This window comes from Calidris pugnax, unplaced genomic scaffold, assembly GCF_001431845.1.
Source record: "Calidris pugnax isolate Ruff unplaced genomic scaffold, ASM143184v1 scaffold470, whole genome shotgun sequence".
NCBI lineage: Eukaryota > Metazoa > Chordata > Aves > Charadriiformes > Scolopacidae > Calidris > Calidris pugnax.
Window position 1 is genome coordinate 3,243 of NW_015092761.1, and position 15,264 is coordinate 18,506.

The 15,264-nt window shown below is 43.9% G+C and overlaps 1 protein-coding gene across 1 annotated transcript in view; it reads right to left on the reverse strand.

The window, feature by feature from the left end:
* Positions 1 to 14,997, reverse strand: part of LOC106900563 (myosin heavy chain, skeletal muscle, adult-like) — a 17,561-nt gene extending 2,564 nt beyond the window's left edge. Inside the window, exons 1-25 of the mRNA XM_014962650.1 lie at positions 14,791 to 14,997; positions 14,560 to 14,703; positions 14,308 to 14,464; positions 11,838 to 11,865; positions 11,625 to 11,739; positions 11,447 to 11,539; positions 11,258 to 11,321; positions 11,077 to 11,175; positions 10,882 to 10,985; positions 10,653 to 10,791; positions 9,809 to 9,927; positions 9,561 to 9,710; positions 6,515 to 6,685; positions 5,766 to 6,075; positions 5,542 to 5,618; positions 4,748 to 4,835; positions 4,540 to 4,657; positions 4,263 to 4,386; positions 4,042 to 4,178; positions 3,686 to 3,941; positions 1,222 to 1,464; positions 890 to 1,066; positions 659 to 804; positions 481 to 571; positions 3 to 392 (exon numbers count right to left, since the gene is read on the reverse strand). Coding sequence (XP_014818136.1) covers positions 3 to 392; positions 481 to 571; positions 659 to 804; positions 890 to 1,066; positions 1,222 to 1,464; positions 3,686 to 3,941; positions 4,042 to 4,178; positions 4,263 to 4,386; positions 4,540 to 4,657; positions 4,748 to 4,835; positions 5,542 to 5,618; positions 5,766 to 6,075; positions 6,515 to 6,685; positions 9,561 to 9,710; positions 9,809 to 9,927; positions 10,653 to 10,791; positions 10,882 to 10,985; positions 11,077 to 11,175; positions 11,258 to 11,321; positions 11,447 to 11,539; positions 11,625 to 11,739; positions 11,838 to 11,865; positions 14,308 to 14,464; positions 14,560 to 14,703; positions 14,791 to 14,997 — 3,747 coding nt within the window. The remainder of the gene's footprint in view (positions 1 to 2; positions 393 to 480; positions 572 to 658; positions 805 to 889; positions 1,067 to 1,221; positions 1,465 to 3,685; positions 3,942 to 4,041; positions 4,179 to 4,262; positions 4,387 to 4,539; positions 4,658 to 4,747; positions 4,836 to 5,541; positions 5,619 to 5,765; positions 6,076 to 6,514; positions 6,686 to 9,560; positions 9,711 to 9,808; positions 9,928 to 10,652; positions 10,792 to 10,881; positions 10,986 to 11,076; positions 11,176 to 11,257; positions 11,322 to 11,446; positions 11,540 to 11,624; positions 11,740 to 11,837; positions 11,866 to 14,307; positions 14,465 to 14,559; positions 14,704 to 14,790) is intronic.
* Between the last annotated feature and the right edge of the window lie 267 nt (positions 14,998 to 15,264).

The window sequence follows — 15,264 nt, forward strand, 5'->3', positions numbered from 1 at the left end:
ACCTTGGCTTTGGAGACAGACTCCATGTTACTGGCCAAGTCATCGATCTCCATCTTCAGCTCACTCTTCTCCTTCTCCAGCTTCTGCTTCACTCGCTGCAGGTTGTCGATCTGCTCCCCGAGCTCGGCCGTGCTGTCCGCGTGCTTCTTCCGCAGGGCGGCAGCCGTGGCTTCGTGCTGCAGCGTGGCCTCTTCGAGGTCGCGACGCATCTTCTGAAATTCTGCCTCACGCTTCTTGTTCATCTCCATCTGAGCTGCAGTGGCCCCTCCTGCTTCTTCCAGGCGCTCGCTGATCTCCTCCAGCTCCCTCGAGAGGTCGGCACGATGCTTCTCTGCTTTTGCCCGAGAGGTTCGCTCTGCCTCAATTTCCTCCTCCAGTTCCTCAATACGCGCCTGGGGAACATTAGGCACCCCTCACACCCATGCCCTTCTCCTTCCTGACCCAAGACTGGATGAAAGAGGGGAAGGAACAGAGACTTGCCTGCAGCTCCTTGATCTTCTTCTGTAGCTGCATGCCCAGGGCTTGCTCATCCTCGATCTTGCTCTGGATCTGGCTGATTTCAAAGTCTTTCCTTTGGGCAAAGCAAACCACGTTAGAGCTCAAAGAACACAGACAAGTCCACCAGCCCAGCACTCAGGTGCCCCACAGCCACACTCACTTCTTCAGTTTCTCATCCAGCTGCTGCTTATCATTTTCCAAATCCATTATGCTGTCATGGGCCAGCTTCAGGTCTCCTTCGAGTTTCCTCTTAGCTCTCTCAAGGTCCATGCGCAGCTTCTTCTCCTGCTCCAGGGACCCTTCCAGCTAAAGAGAACAAGGCCATCAGTGCTCTACCAGCCAGGTCTAAGTCCGTACCGGTCCTGTTCTTGCTGTATGGCTGTGTGCTTACATCGTCCACTTGCTGCTCCAGCTTGGTCTTAGCTTTGGTCAGCGTATTGACTTTGTCCTCTTCTGCCTGCAGGTCATCCAGTGTCTGCTGATGGGCCTCTTGGAGGGCTTTCTTCTCTTTTGTCAGCTTCACAATGGTCTCATCCAGGGCTGCCATCTCCTCTGTGAGGTTTTTCACCTTTGAGAAGAAGGGAGCAAGTGCACATAAAAAACCTTGTTTAAAACTTTATTCTGTGTAACAAAACAGGCCATTTCTCTAGGAGTGACATCTTCGGACTTTTACCATCACAGCAGTGATGTCTTGGCCCTTTATGTGACTCGCTGTGGGCTTACCTTGTTTTCTGTGGCATGCTTTTCCTTCTCAACCTTGGCCAGTGTTAGCTCAAGATCGTCAATGTCTTTCTTCAGCTCTGAACATTCATCCTCCAGTTTCCTCTTCTTGGCTGTCAGCTCAGCGTTAATTTCTTCCTCATCCTCTGCCCTTTCAGTCACTTCTTTAACTTTGGCTTCCAGCTGGATTTTGGTTTTAATGAGCTGGTCGCACCTCTCCTCAGCATCTGCCAAGCTGTCTGCTTCCTGGTGGGAAGACACAGATACTCTTCATTTGTTTTCTGAACCTTTCTATGCAAACTTCTTAAAATATGGCCTGAAGTTGGCCTCTCCTCAAGATTGTTAATATTTCCTTTTTTCTTAGGTGAATTATACATCTCGTCAGCTGGAAACAATATTGATTCCTAAACTTTTTTGTCTCCTAATGTGGTAGGTGTGAGAATTTCTCATTTACCTAGTAGAGAAAAGTCTTGGAGACATACTCTTCAGAGAATATTCAATCTTTCTTTTTGTAACTGAATCATTCTGAACCCATTATTATGTTGGGAATAAAAACTCTGGTAGTCTCAGCAATAATTTAATAGAAAGAAGATTACTTTATCTCTAAATGTATTAAGAGTGCTGCTTGTGTAAGTGGAGCCTTACCTTTGTAAATCGCATACCTTTGTGTCATCCTTCCATACTGTGTCTGGAGTGGTATATGCTGGTTTCAGCTGACAACCACATCATCTTGTTCTTTGGTGGGCTTTTGGTGTAATGAATTTGTTTTGTCCCAAATGAATTTGAATGGTAAATATCTTATAAGAAGGTCCAACGGGGTATTGATTTTTCTCCATATAGTAGGGAAAAAATAGGTAACACCCATTTTCTATGGGAATGTTCAAATAATTGGGTAATTAATGTAGTGTTCCCATTTTAGTTGCTAACAAGTAATTTAATCAGTAGATTAAGATGACTTTTATAAGATGTTATTTGAATATCAAATAGTTTTGTGTATATTTTTAAGCAATATTCTATTTTGTGAAGTTCTGTATGTCTACAAGGTTCATAGGATTGCGGTGGTAAAATTAGCCAGATTGAGGGATCTGGCTATGAAGTTATCTTTACTAAAAGAATGTTCCTTTCAGCTAAACGCTAACAGTCCGTGAATGCTTCCCACTCCTCGCTTCTGAGGTAATATAACACCAAGTGTGCCACTCCTGTAAGCTCCACCAAGAGCCAGTCTCTCCATATTGTCATGTTATTTCATAGAATTGTAGAATCGTTTGGGTTGGAAAGGACGTTTAAAGGTCATCTAGTCCAATGGCCCTGCAATGAGCAGGGATATCATCAGATAGATGAGGTCACATTTACTCTTTGATTCCTTAGAATGTTGCAGCTACTTAAGTAGATGGTTACCAGGCATTGTTAACATTAAAACTTTTGCTTTTCCTCACCACTTTCTTTTTATCTAATAGAGTTTATAGGTTTGGTCTCGACAATCAATTGGCAGAGAAAAGGGGAGTAGAGGGGGACATGCTGCCCAAATATTCTCTCACAGTGTTTATAGTTAAAAAAGCTTCTGTCTGATGTGTTCTAAATTCTGCTCCCCAGAATGGGGACCCCAACACAAGTACATTATGGAAAGATGGGTTTTAGTGGAAAGGAATGTTCTTTTAATAAAGATAACTTCTTAAACAGACCTATAAATCTTAAATATTAATAATTTTACCACCACAGGATATTTTTGTAGAAAATCCGGATTAGAGATGCAAAAAATAACAATGTTCAAAAAACTTGAAAACTTCTGCTTCATTATAAATTTCAGTTATGACATTGATTCATACAGGTTACACCTAAAGCACACAGAGCTCTTTTGTGTAATTAACAACTGAGGGAAGAAGAACAACCCTGTCCCATCCCCGGAAGGTGTGACTTTTTCTTGGAAACAGGAACTCTGAGTCTATAGTCTTAGATTAAGGAGAAATTTGCAGCTGTATTTTCCAGTTACAGAGTTAATGATTAACTTCTAGTTATTAAACAAAAGAAGGATGTCTCTTCTTGCACCTGAATTCACGAGTATCACTTTCAACTCTGGTTTTCATTTACTCTCCAAAATGAATTCATTGTTCTACATCCTGGTGAGATGCAGAGAACCCTGCAGGACTCACCTGTTCAGAGGGAGTTGGGGCTTCAGCCAAAACTCTGCTCTGAGTAATTCCTGATGGCTAGCTGTATCGGCCTCCTTCCTCTGAAAGTGCAAGAGCCCTAACTCCCACTTGGCGCTCCCTGTTTCTTTGCACTATCTGTCAGAGTGCTAATCACACCACTGCCAGAAGCTGATTTCCTCAACTTAACATACATATGATGGATAATTCACCAGATATCTGACTTTTGGTCTTCTAGAGTCTGACTTTTTGCCTCATAAAGAACAGTCTGGAGGTATAGACTCCTTTTCTGAGTGATAAATTAAAGGTGATAAACTCACCGCCTGCACTTGGAGCTGCAGGTCATTTTTCTCCTGCAGCAGGGCCACCATTTTCTCCTCCAGCTCCTTCCTCTTTGCCTCAGACTTTGCAAGCTCTTCCTTGGTTTTCTCAAACTCTTGTTTCATGTTGGCCATCTCCTTCTCAGATTCGGCGCTCTTCAGCAAGGGCTTGATCTTGAAGAACAGCTTCATCCAGGGCCAGTGCTTGACATTCATGAATGCACGAACATTGTACTGGATGCAGAAGATGGACTCCCTGAAGAATAATTCAAATGTACATTGAATATTTTCAGTATGACAAGTGCCAACACTTCCCCCAAGTACAGTGATTTTAGGTGAAGATGAGGAATGTCTACCTCCTCTCCACCATTCTCTGGTACTCCACTCTCATCAGGAAGCCCCTGCACCTGGCCTGGGTGCGGGTGATAATCTGTGCCAGCTTCTCATCTCTCATCTCCTCCAGGAGTCCCAGCAGCCCAGCTTTGAAGAACACCTTGAGAAAGGGAATGTTGCAGCACATCACTGTCAGGTAGACAAAGCACAGGCACAGAGTGAATGAGTCAAGGAGGGTTTGTACCTTGGTATGACCAAATTTGTACTGTGTGTGGTCCACATCAATTGAAGCAAGAAGCTTCTCAGAAGCCTTCTTGCTATCAATGAACTGTCCCTCTGGGATGGCACTGGCATTAAGCACCTTGTATCTGTGAAAATAGAAAGAGGATGACAAGGCTGTTTTTCCAAACAACCCACCAGCTCATATATAGCTATTTTTGACAACAGAGTCCAGCCTGAATGGACCTATATGAATGAACCAACATTGCTTGTAATGGTGCGGAGAAGTGCAGTGCTCTTACCTCTGTTTGAAGTCAGCGTAGAGAACTCTGCTGGGGAAACCTTTCCTGCAAATTCTGATGCCTTCCAGCACACCATTACACCGCAGCTGGTGAAGCACCAGTTCATGCTCCATGGCACCTAGAAATTCAGAATGTAAATGAGTACCATCATTTCCAGCACAGAGGGAAATAGATGTATGCAATTTCTCTTTCTGCTTGAGGGTTTTACCGGGTGTTTTTGTTTCATTTGGGATGATGCAACGGACAAAATGGGGGTGAGTGCTCCGCAGATTGGTCATCAGCTTGTTTAAGTTCTCCTAGAGGGGTAAATTAGTAATGTCAGTTTTCTGTGTCTAGTGCTTGATGCACTAAACCCATGGTAATACCTTTATGACTTAGCTGGGCTTCAGAACACTCAGGAAAAGACACAGAAACCAAATATTTCTTCTATTTGAAGACACTGAACACCATTTTTACAGACTGAAATACTACTATCTTGCTATTGATCAAGTGTAAACTAATATAAAACTTCACACTTTTGCACAAAGAAATTAACTTTTATATTTTTCATTTCCTGTTTTCTAAAATCAATCTACTTAAGTAGTGGTTTTTTTTTTCAAATAAGATAAATAAATCCTTGTAAAATGTTTATAAGGAGACTTTCAATTCCCCAACCTATCAAACTCACAGAAATGTAGGAATGCTAAAATTATATTTCTAGTCTGACCCAAAGACATAAAAGTAAAAAGATCTGAATTATATCCTCTCAAAAAAAACCCAACACCCCAAAAAAAAAACCCTACCCAACAACCAGAATCCAGGATTCTCATGATATTTAAAGACTGAATGCTTATTTTTGAACATGACATATTAATAATATTGATACTGATCCTGGGAAGCCTGATGTGGAATTTCCAAAGAATTTTACCACTGTTATAGCAGTGCAAAACAGCCCTTTCAAATTTAATATTAGTTCACTCCCTCTCTTTGTATTATTAAGAGAAAACAAATGCAGTACTGTACTCGGAAAAGAGCTGAAACAGTCTGGAAAGAAGAACCCTTCTTCTTCCCACCCTTCTTGCCACCACCACCAGCAGCCTCTGCAAATGGCATAAAAGAAAAAAGTATTAAAATATAGGTGCTACAAATTGGAAACTACAGAACACAAAACAACTTTAATTTTTTACTGCTTTAAGTCTATATCAACATTGTCCCAAACTGAAAATATAATTTTTCACAGAGCTGACCTGCATCTGCTCCACCATAGTTGGCAAAGAGTAAGGCCAGTGTTTTCAGCGATGATTTCTGGTACAACCCAATGACAGTTTCATTCAGGGGGTCCTTGTTCTTCTCCAGCCAGCCGGTGATGTTGTAGTCCACCGTGCCAGCATAGTGAATCAGGGAGAAGTGGGCCTCAACCTTGCCTTTGGCAGGCTTGGGCTTCTGGAAGTTGCTGGACTTGCCCAGATGCTGATCATAGAGCTTGTTCTTGAAAGAGGTGTCAGTTGCCTTGGGGAACATGCACTCCTCTTCCAGGATGGAGAAGATGCCCATGGGCTGGAAGACATTACAACAGACAGGAGGGAGAAACAGATTAGAAAGCTGACATTCCTCGGTTGGTTAGATCCTGGAGTCAAGAGAGTGCTGGGCATTTCATAGCAATAAGTTAGAGAAAATTAACTAAGGCTCAAGTATTTTCAGTGTTGCTGTTTCATTTGTAAATGAACAACATTGCAAAATATTATCCTCTCCATAAAACTTCTTTACTTACAGAACATGGTAGTCTTTTGTATAACTTTATTTTGTAATTTGGAAATGAATACTCTAACCAATAGTCCTGAAATCTGAATATGATATCCAGAAACACTTCTACCCTCTTGCCAGTTTCACAGGGTATATATTTGAAAAAGCCAGAGTATTCTCACATGCATCTTAAGTATGTCTCTTGGCAAGAATGGAAGATCCAACATATAATACACTTGAACAGAAATGTTACCTTCTCAATCAGCTCAATGCAGGCAGCCAGGTCCATCCCAAAGTCAATGAATGTCCATTCAATTCCTTCCTTCTTGTACTCCTCCTGCTCCAGCACGAACATGTGGTGGTTGAAGAACTGTTGCAGTTTCTCATTGGTGAAGTTGATGCACAGCTGCTCAAAGCTGTTGAACTGCCAGACATAAAAAAATAACATAACTTTTTCAAGGTTGAGCAATAATATCAAGATGTTTTATTGTGAAATCCTAATTCATCATGGCTGATACTTTAAATCAGGAGTGTGATGAGAAGAAGGACTTGGGGGTGTTGGCTAATGAGGACCTCAACATGAGCTGGCAATGTGCACTTGCAGCTCAGAAAGACAACCGTATCCTTGGCTGCATCAAAAGAACCATGGACAGCAGGTCCAGGGAAGTGATTCTGCCCCTCTGCTCCTCTCTTGTGAGACCCCACGTAGAGTACTGTGTCCAGCTTTGGAGTCCTCAGCATAAGAGGGAAATGGACCTATAGGAGCAGGTCCAGAGGAGGGCCATGAAGATGATCAAAGGGATGGAGTACCTCTCCTCTGAGAAAGAGTGAGAGACTTGGGGTTTTTCTGCCTGGAGAAGAGAAGCCTCCAGGGAGACCTTAGAGTGGCCTTCCAATATATAAAGGGGCCATATAAGAAAGGTGGAGAGGGACTTTTTAGAATGGCATATAGTGGTAGGATGAGGGCTAATAGCTTCAAGATGGCTTCAGTGGCTTTAGATTAGATCTCAGGAAGATATTTTCACTGTGAGGGTGGTGAGACACTGGACCAGGTTGCCCAGGGAAGCTGTGGCTGCCCCATCCCTGAATTTCACTGAATTTTTGGAGTTGGAAGAGACCATAGAGATCATCTAGTCCAACTCCCCTGCTGAAGCAGGATTGCCGAGAGCATGTTAGAGCATGTTACTCAGGACTGCATCCAGGCGGATCTTGAAAATCTCCAAAGAAGGGGACTCCACACCCTCCCTGGGCAGCCTGTTCCAGGGCTCTGTCACCCTCACCGTGAAGAAGTTTTTCCTCGTATTTGAGTGGAACCTCCTATGTTCCAACTTGTGCCCGTTGCCCCTCGTCCTCTCACTGGCAGCCACTAAACAGAGTCTGGCTCCCTCCTCCTTCAAACCACCCTTTAGGTACTTATAGGCATTGATAAGGTCTCCCCTCAGCCTTCTCTTCTCCAGGCTAAAGAGTCCCAGCTCTCTCAGCCTTTCTTCATAAGGGAGATGCTCCAATCCTTGAATCACCTTCGTTGCCCTTCTCTGGACTCTTTCCAGTAGTTCCCTGTCCCTCTTGAACTGGGGAGCCCAGAACTGGATGCAGTACTCCAGTTGTGGCCTCACCAGTGCAGAGTAGAGGGGGAGAATGACTTCTCTCGACCTACTAGCCACACTCTTCCCTGTGCAGCCCAGGATTCCATTGGCCTTCCTGGCCACAAGAACACACTGCTGCTCATTGTCATTTTGCTGTCTACCAGGACCCCCAGATCTTTCTCTTCAGAACTTGTCTCCAGCAGGTCCACGCCTAACCTGTACTGGTGCCTGACATTCTTCTTCCCCAGGTGCAGGACCCTACACTTTTCCTCATGAGGTTCTTCCTTGCCCAGCTCTCCAGCCGATCCAGGTCTCGCTGCATGGCAGCACAGCCCTCCGGGGTGTCAGCCACCCCTCTCAGTTTGGTATCATCAGCAAACTTGCTGAGGATACACTCTGTCCCCTCGTCCAGGTCACTGATGAATATGTTGAACAGGACTGGACCAAGTATTGACCCCTGGGGGACACCACTGGTTACAGGTCTCCAGCTTGAACCTGCTCCGTTAATCATTACTCTTTGGGTCCTGTCACACAGCCAGTTCTCAATCCACCTCACTGTCCCCTCATCCAGCCCACACTGCCTTAGTTTCCCAATGAGGATGTTATAGGAGTCAGTGTCAAAAGCCTTGCTGAAGTCAAGGTAGATGACATCTGCTGCCCTCCCCTCATCCAACCAACCCGTTATAGCATCATAGAAAGCTATCAGTTTGGTCAAACATGATTTACCCTTGGTAAACCCATGTTGCCCACTTCAATAACCCCCGGCTCTTCAACTTGTTTGGAGATGACATCTAGAATGAGTCTCTCCATTACCTTCCCAGGGACGGAGGTGAGACTAACTGGTCTGTAGTTCCCAGGGTCCTCCTTCTTGCCCTTTTTGAAGACTGGAGTGATGTTGGCCTTCCTCCAGTCCTCAGGCACCTCTCCTGTTCTCCATGACTTTTCAAAGATGACAGAGAGTGGCCCAGCGATAACATCTGCCAGCTCTCTCAGCACTCGCGGGTGCATCCAATCAGGGCCCATGGACTTATGAATGTCCAGTTCAGCCAAGTGCTCCCGAACCTGGTCCTCTTCTACTGGAGGAAAAATTTCCTCTCTCCATACCATCCCCCTTGCCTCCATGGCCAGAGATTCATGAGGGGCAGCCTTAGCAGTGAAGACTGAAGAAAAGAAGGCATTCAGCAACTCTGCTTTCTCCGTGTCTTCCACTGCTAGGGTGCCCATCTCCTTCATCAGTGGGCCCACATTATCCCTAATCTTTCTCTTACTGTTTATGTACAGCTTGAGCCTTGGCCCTTCTAATTTTCCCCCTGCATATCTTCACTGCTGCCTGGTATTTCTCCTTGCCTGCCAGGTCCCTTTTCCAAAGATCATAAACCTTCTTCTTGTTCTTGAGCTCCACCCAAAGCTCTTTATTTAGGCAGGCTGGTCTTCTTCCCTTCCTGCTTTTTTTGGGGGACTTGGGTATGGCTCTTTCCTGTGCTTTTAAGAGTTCCTCCTTGAAGTATGACCAGCCTTCCTGGGCACCTTTGCTCTTCAGGACCTCATCCGTGGAGTTTTGTTGTTGGTTTTTTTAGGGGGGAATTAAAAGAGTGATTCCAAAAGCCCTGCAAATAAGTGTAGGAAGATACTAACTTCTATTAAAAATGTGTCTCAAAATTCAGATTACTCTCAATTGTCTTATGAAAACACTAGGAAAACTGTGTTCCTTACATCAAAGATCTCAAAGCCAGCAATGTCCAGGACACCAATGAAGTACTGTCTGGGCTGCTTGGTATCCAGCTGTTGGTTGATGCGAACAACCATCCATAGGAACATCTTCTCATAGACAGCCTTTGCCAGAGCACCCACTGAATTGTTCACCTAAAGAAAGGAGAAAGGTTTGGAGGTTGCTATAGATAGCAGAGAAGAATCAACAGGAACCATTAAAGCATGGTCCAAGTCTACCACATTTTTCCTACCTGCTGCACAGTTTGACCCTTGGTCACATATTCATTCCCCACCTTGACTCTGGGGTAGCAGAGGGCCTTGAGCATGTCAGCTGAATTCAGACCCATCAGGTAGGCAGCCTTGTCAGCCACTAAACACCAGAAAGGAGTAAGAGAGAAATAAATATTGAAGAATTCCTGAAATATGGTCCTCGAGGAACTGTCTCAAAAGTAACAGCAATGTTCCCTGTTACACAAAAATGATGAGAATCAAAGCTACAAAGTTAATTTCTCTGTTGTCTTCAGGATTCAGACTCTGCAACACTTTCTGAGCTTCAGTTTCTACAAATGTTCTTCAAGATTGCTTTCATCCTTTTTAAGCGTGACTATGGGACTTCACACTTTCTAGTCGTATAGCAAGAGGACTCATCACTCAGAGACCTGGAGGCATGGATTGTACTTCCTGCTGTGATAGAGACTAATCAAATTCACATCTCACATCAGAGTTTCCCCCAATAGGTGCAAGTAAATAGGAGCACAGTCTCCCACCTTGTTAGAGCTGAACCACTTCACTACTCCACAGTACAGCAGAGATTGCAAGGTGTATTCCAATGAAAACATAACTAATTATCTTACAGGAATTAACATACATGCCTCCTGCCTTCCTGTCAGTGTACGTCAGATCTCTTATGAAGTAGTGCCAGAATAAAATGACATGTATCATTACATGAGATACATGTTCTAACTCTCATCTAGCCATTGAACAAATATTGGTTTTGTTTACACTTTTGCATATTTAAGGCCTGAAATATGCCTAAGTGGTTCTTTTGATGACAAAGACATTATCTTTTGGAAAGTATGCTGAATCTGCTGATACCTTCTGTGCCATCTGGCTCTGCCTGCTCCTCTCGTTGTTTCTGCTTGAACTTCAGGTTCCCGTAGTGCATGACAGCCCCTGTCAGCTTGTAGATGGCCGTCTTTTCATCAGCAGAAAAGCCCAGGATGTCAATGGCACTCTGGCAACAGAAACAGTGAAGGAAATGTATATGTAACAGGGCTCACATCCACCAGATGACCTGTTTTACTTACATCTGTAAATTACTTACATCTGTAGCCATGAGCTCCTCCTGGTCATCAATGCTGGGAACAGTGATTTCCCCTTGACTCACAAAGTGGAAATCATAAGGGTTGGTGGTAATGAGGAGCATGTCTGAAAGCAATACAAGAGAAAAAAATAATCTTACTTTAGCTTTCCAGATGACACAATGAGCTATTGCTCAAAAAATTAGTAACCTTCCTACCAATTAGCTCTGGTTTCTTGTTGGAGGTGATCTGATAGAATATGTGGTAGCTTCTTTCTGCCTTAAGCTGGAAGGTGACTCTGGACTTCTCCAGCAGATCTGTCATGGAAGGTAGGACAGAGTTACCACAAGAATTGGGAACAGGTAAAAGGAATGGGATCAGGCCAGGAGAGTCTCTTACAGGTTTCAATGTCAGCAGAAGCCAGTTTGCCTGTGGCTCCAAAGTGGATTCTGATGAATTTGCCCTGTTAAGGAGAAGAAGCAGCATTTCAACCCAGATGCATTTCATTGCCATCACCTTATGTGAGAATACCACTAGCCCAACACTACTGCTACAATGAGGAGGGATTTGTCCAAAGTAACAACTTACAAAGCGTGAGGAGTTGTCGTTCCTCACGGTCTTGGCATTTCCAAAGGCCTCCAGCAGTGGGTTGGCGCTGATGATTTGATCCTCAAGCGTTCCCTGCAGGATCATAATTACTCAGTTACATTTTTTAGTTGACATGACAATTACACATTGAATGTTCAGTATGTTCTTCCTGACTCACCTGCATTTTGCCTGACTGCTGCTCCTCCTTCTTCTTCTCCCCACTGGCTGCAATTGTTGCAAAGTACTGGATGACACGCTTTGTGTTCACAGTCTTCCCGGCACCGGATTCTCCGCTGTCCAACCAAAGAGAGAAGCAGAGAGCGTGTGGTCAGGCAGGAGGTCCCCTGGCACCGGGCAGCCCCGCAGAGACCCGAGCAGGGGGTGTACATACGTGATCAGGATCGACTGGTTCTCGCGATCTGTGAGAAGACAGTGATAAAAAAGATTTTCCTAATACTCATGAATAACAAAGAACTCAAAAACTAGAAGAAAAATATTAACTGAAGCCTCCAAAGGGTTCAGGGATGGAAGACAATGAAAAACCCTGGGAATTCTAGTGGGTACTTCTGATGCTCCCAGCAGTACTTCAGTTATTATCAATTGAATCAGTGAAGACGTCACTTCAGAGTAGCTTTTGTAGTCTTATGCCTTTCAAGATGCTGTCTTTTCATCAGGTAATGTATTTCTCTTTTATTAGGTAAATATATATATAATGAAAATATTTAGGTTGGGCTTTGACATCATTAAGCTAAAATTTTCTTGAGTAAACTTATGAAAATTTGAAGGTGTCACGAGCAACAGAAATATCATCTGACCAACCTCTTTCACTATTTTTCAAATCTTTTTTTTTTTTTTTTTGAACCCTTATATGTATAGAAATTATGTATTCCTGAGGTCATACATAGACAGTTAATTTTTCATTTTTCTATTCTGGATCTATTTCCCAGTTTGTTAACAAAAGAACAGGAAAAGAATATCTAAAATCCTGCACATCTTTGATTTTAATGCACACATAGGGAAGAGAAAATAAGAGGTGGAAGGAAGAGGAGAAAGCAGAAAGAATTTTTTTTAAGCCATTCAACTTAAATGCTAAAAGCTTTATTTTTTTTCCTTGACAATATTTTCTGAGATTTACTTTTCACCGTTAGGTGCAATTGATTTACAGTTGCATAGACCAGTACAGGAGTTACGTAGATCATTAAAGGTTGTATGTACTTTAGACCACCGTCATCTTCTTCATCATAAATACCATTTGCAAAAAAATCGAGTGAAGGTTATGTACTTGTTCAATGCAGAGATACTCTATTTAACCTGTTAGCACTGATGCTTGCAAATTTGACTTCACAGAATCACAGAATTGTGGTGGTTGGAAGGGACCTCAGAGATCATCGAGTCCAACCACAAAAAAACAAAACAAAACAAAAAAAAACCCACACCACCCACCACCTAAACACACAACAACAACCAAACCAAAAAACCATCACCCACCCACTCAGCAACCCACAACAAACCAATAATCTTGGGCACTAGAGCATGCCCTGAAGAAACAGGTCTACACGTTTCTTAAATACCTCCAGGGATGGTGACTCCACCACCTCCCTGGGCAGCCCATTCCAATACCTGATAACCCTTTCAGTAAAGAAATGTTTCCTAATATCTAACCTGAACTTCCCCTGGCGTAACTTGAAGCCATTGCCCCTTGTCCTGACATCTGTAACTTGGGAGAAGAGACCAACCCCCACCTCTCTACAGCTTCCTTTCAGGTACTTGTACAGAGCTATAAGGTCGCCCTTCAGTCTCCTCTTCCCCAGACTGAACAACCCCAGCTCCCTCAGCCTCTCCTCGTAAGACTTGTGCTCCAGACCCCTCACCAGCTTCGTTGCCCTTCTCTGGACCTGCTCCAGCACCTCAATGTCCCTCTTGTGGTAGGGGGCCCAAAACTGGACACAGTACTCGAGGTGGGGTCTCACCAGTGCCGAGTACAGGGGGATGATCACTTCTCGGGCCCTACTCGCCACACTGTTCCTGACTTAGCTGTAGACACATCGTTTATAAGATATGTGTGATATTACTGTACTCTGCACTCTCTGACTGAGACTAGTTTAGTGATTAAGATAAATAAAACTATGCATATATGTAACATCCCATTGCAGTCAGTAAAGTCTACACCAGCAAATAGGTGTCTTCTTTCCTTTGAATTTACTCCTTATAGACTATTAGAGCCACCAAGCTGGTGAGGGGTCTGGAGAACAAGTCCTGCGAGGAGAGGCTGAGGAAAGTGGGCGTGTTTGGTTTGGAGAAGAGGAGGCTGAGGGGAGACCTCATTGCCCTCTACAACTTTCTGAAGGGAGGGTGTAGAGAGGTGGGTGTTGGCCTCTTCTCCCAAGGGAATAATGACAGGAGCAGAGGAAATGGTCTGAAGTTGCAGTAGGGGAGGTTTAGATTAGATATTAGGAAGAATTACTTTACTGAGAGAGTGGTCAAGCACTGGAATAGGCTGCCCATGGAGGTTGTTGAGTCACCATCCCTGGAAGAATTTAAGAAACATATAGATATGGCACTTCAGGGCATGCTCTAGTGGCCGAGATTGTTGGGTGTTTTTTTATGTGTGTATGATTGGACTTGACAATCTCAGAGGTCCTTTCCAACCATGACCATTCTGTGATTATTTTCATTAAGTCCACGTCTTTATTGATTGTAACAGGGACCTCACGCAGACCATTACAGCTAAGTGCATTGATCTTCCATTAATTTCAAAGATAAGGTATTTTAAGTGTTGTAGAATATTTCCAGAGATACTCTACATTTCCCTCCGCATATACCTCATTGTAATAGCAGTTCAGAGGAAATTAAGCACTCACCAGTCAGCATGAACTGATAGGCATTGTCAGAGATGGAGAAGATGTGTGGAGGGGCCTCCTGGCGCTTCTTGCCTCGGTAGGCCAACACCACCTCCGGGTTGTACACTGGCAGCCACTTGTAGGGGTTGACAGTGACGCAGAAGAGACCCGAGTAGGTCTGTGAGGAAGGCAGACAGCACGTTGGCTTCCACTTAGCCACTTCCAGAGCAGTTCCTCCCAGCTAGCCAAGGGAAGAGCGCTGCTGGTACTTACGTAGATCATCCAGGCTGCATAACGCTCTTTGAGGTTGTACAGCACAGCGGGTTCATGGAGATGTGTCATCATGGCCATGTCCTCGATTTTATCATACTTGGGAGGGTTCATGGAGAAGATTTGATCTTCCTTCACAGTCAGGGTCTACCAAGGTAACAAAAGATCCATGTATGTCAGCTAAGAGCTCAGAGTGGGAATCAAATGGTGTCCTTCGGCCTTGTTTCTACTCACCTCTCCACCTTCAGTCTTGACGGTGACCTTCCCTGATTCTCTGCTCTGGATTGTCCCTTTCACAAAGGATTCCTTAGGATGTGCCACAAAGACCGATGTCTTGGCATCAAAAGGCTTGTTCTGGGCCTCGATTCTCTCCTTTTCTGACTTTCGGAGGTAAGGAGCCGCCTCCCCAAAGGCAGCCATCTCAGAGTCTGCAGAGGCCATGGCTGCACTTTATTGAAAGCACGTCAGCAGAGCGGTTTGGTGCAGAAAAAAAGGTTTTGGATCACTGAGAATAATAATAAAATCCATATCAGTGAGAAAACTCCATGCTTTTCATCTAATAAATTGCTAGCTATTATCCCAGGAAATGTCTTAGAAGTAAACACTGAAATCCACTTTGATTTTAACTTACAATTACCTAACTTCCACTCAAAAGCAAGACTTAGTCTTTTAAACCTCATAGGCCTTATAACAGTAAATAGAACATCT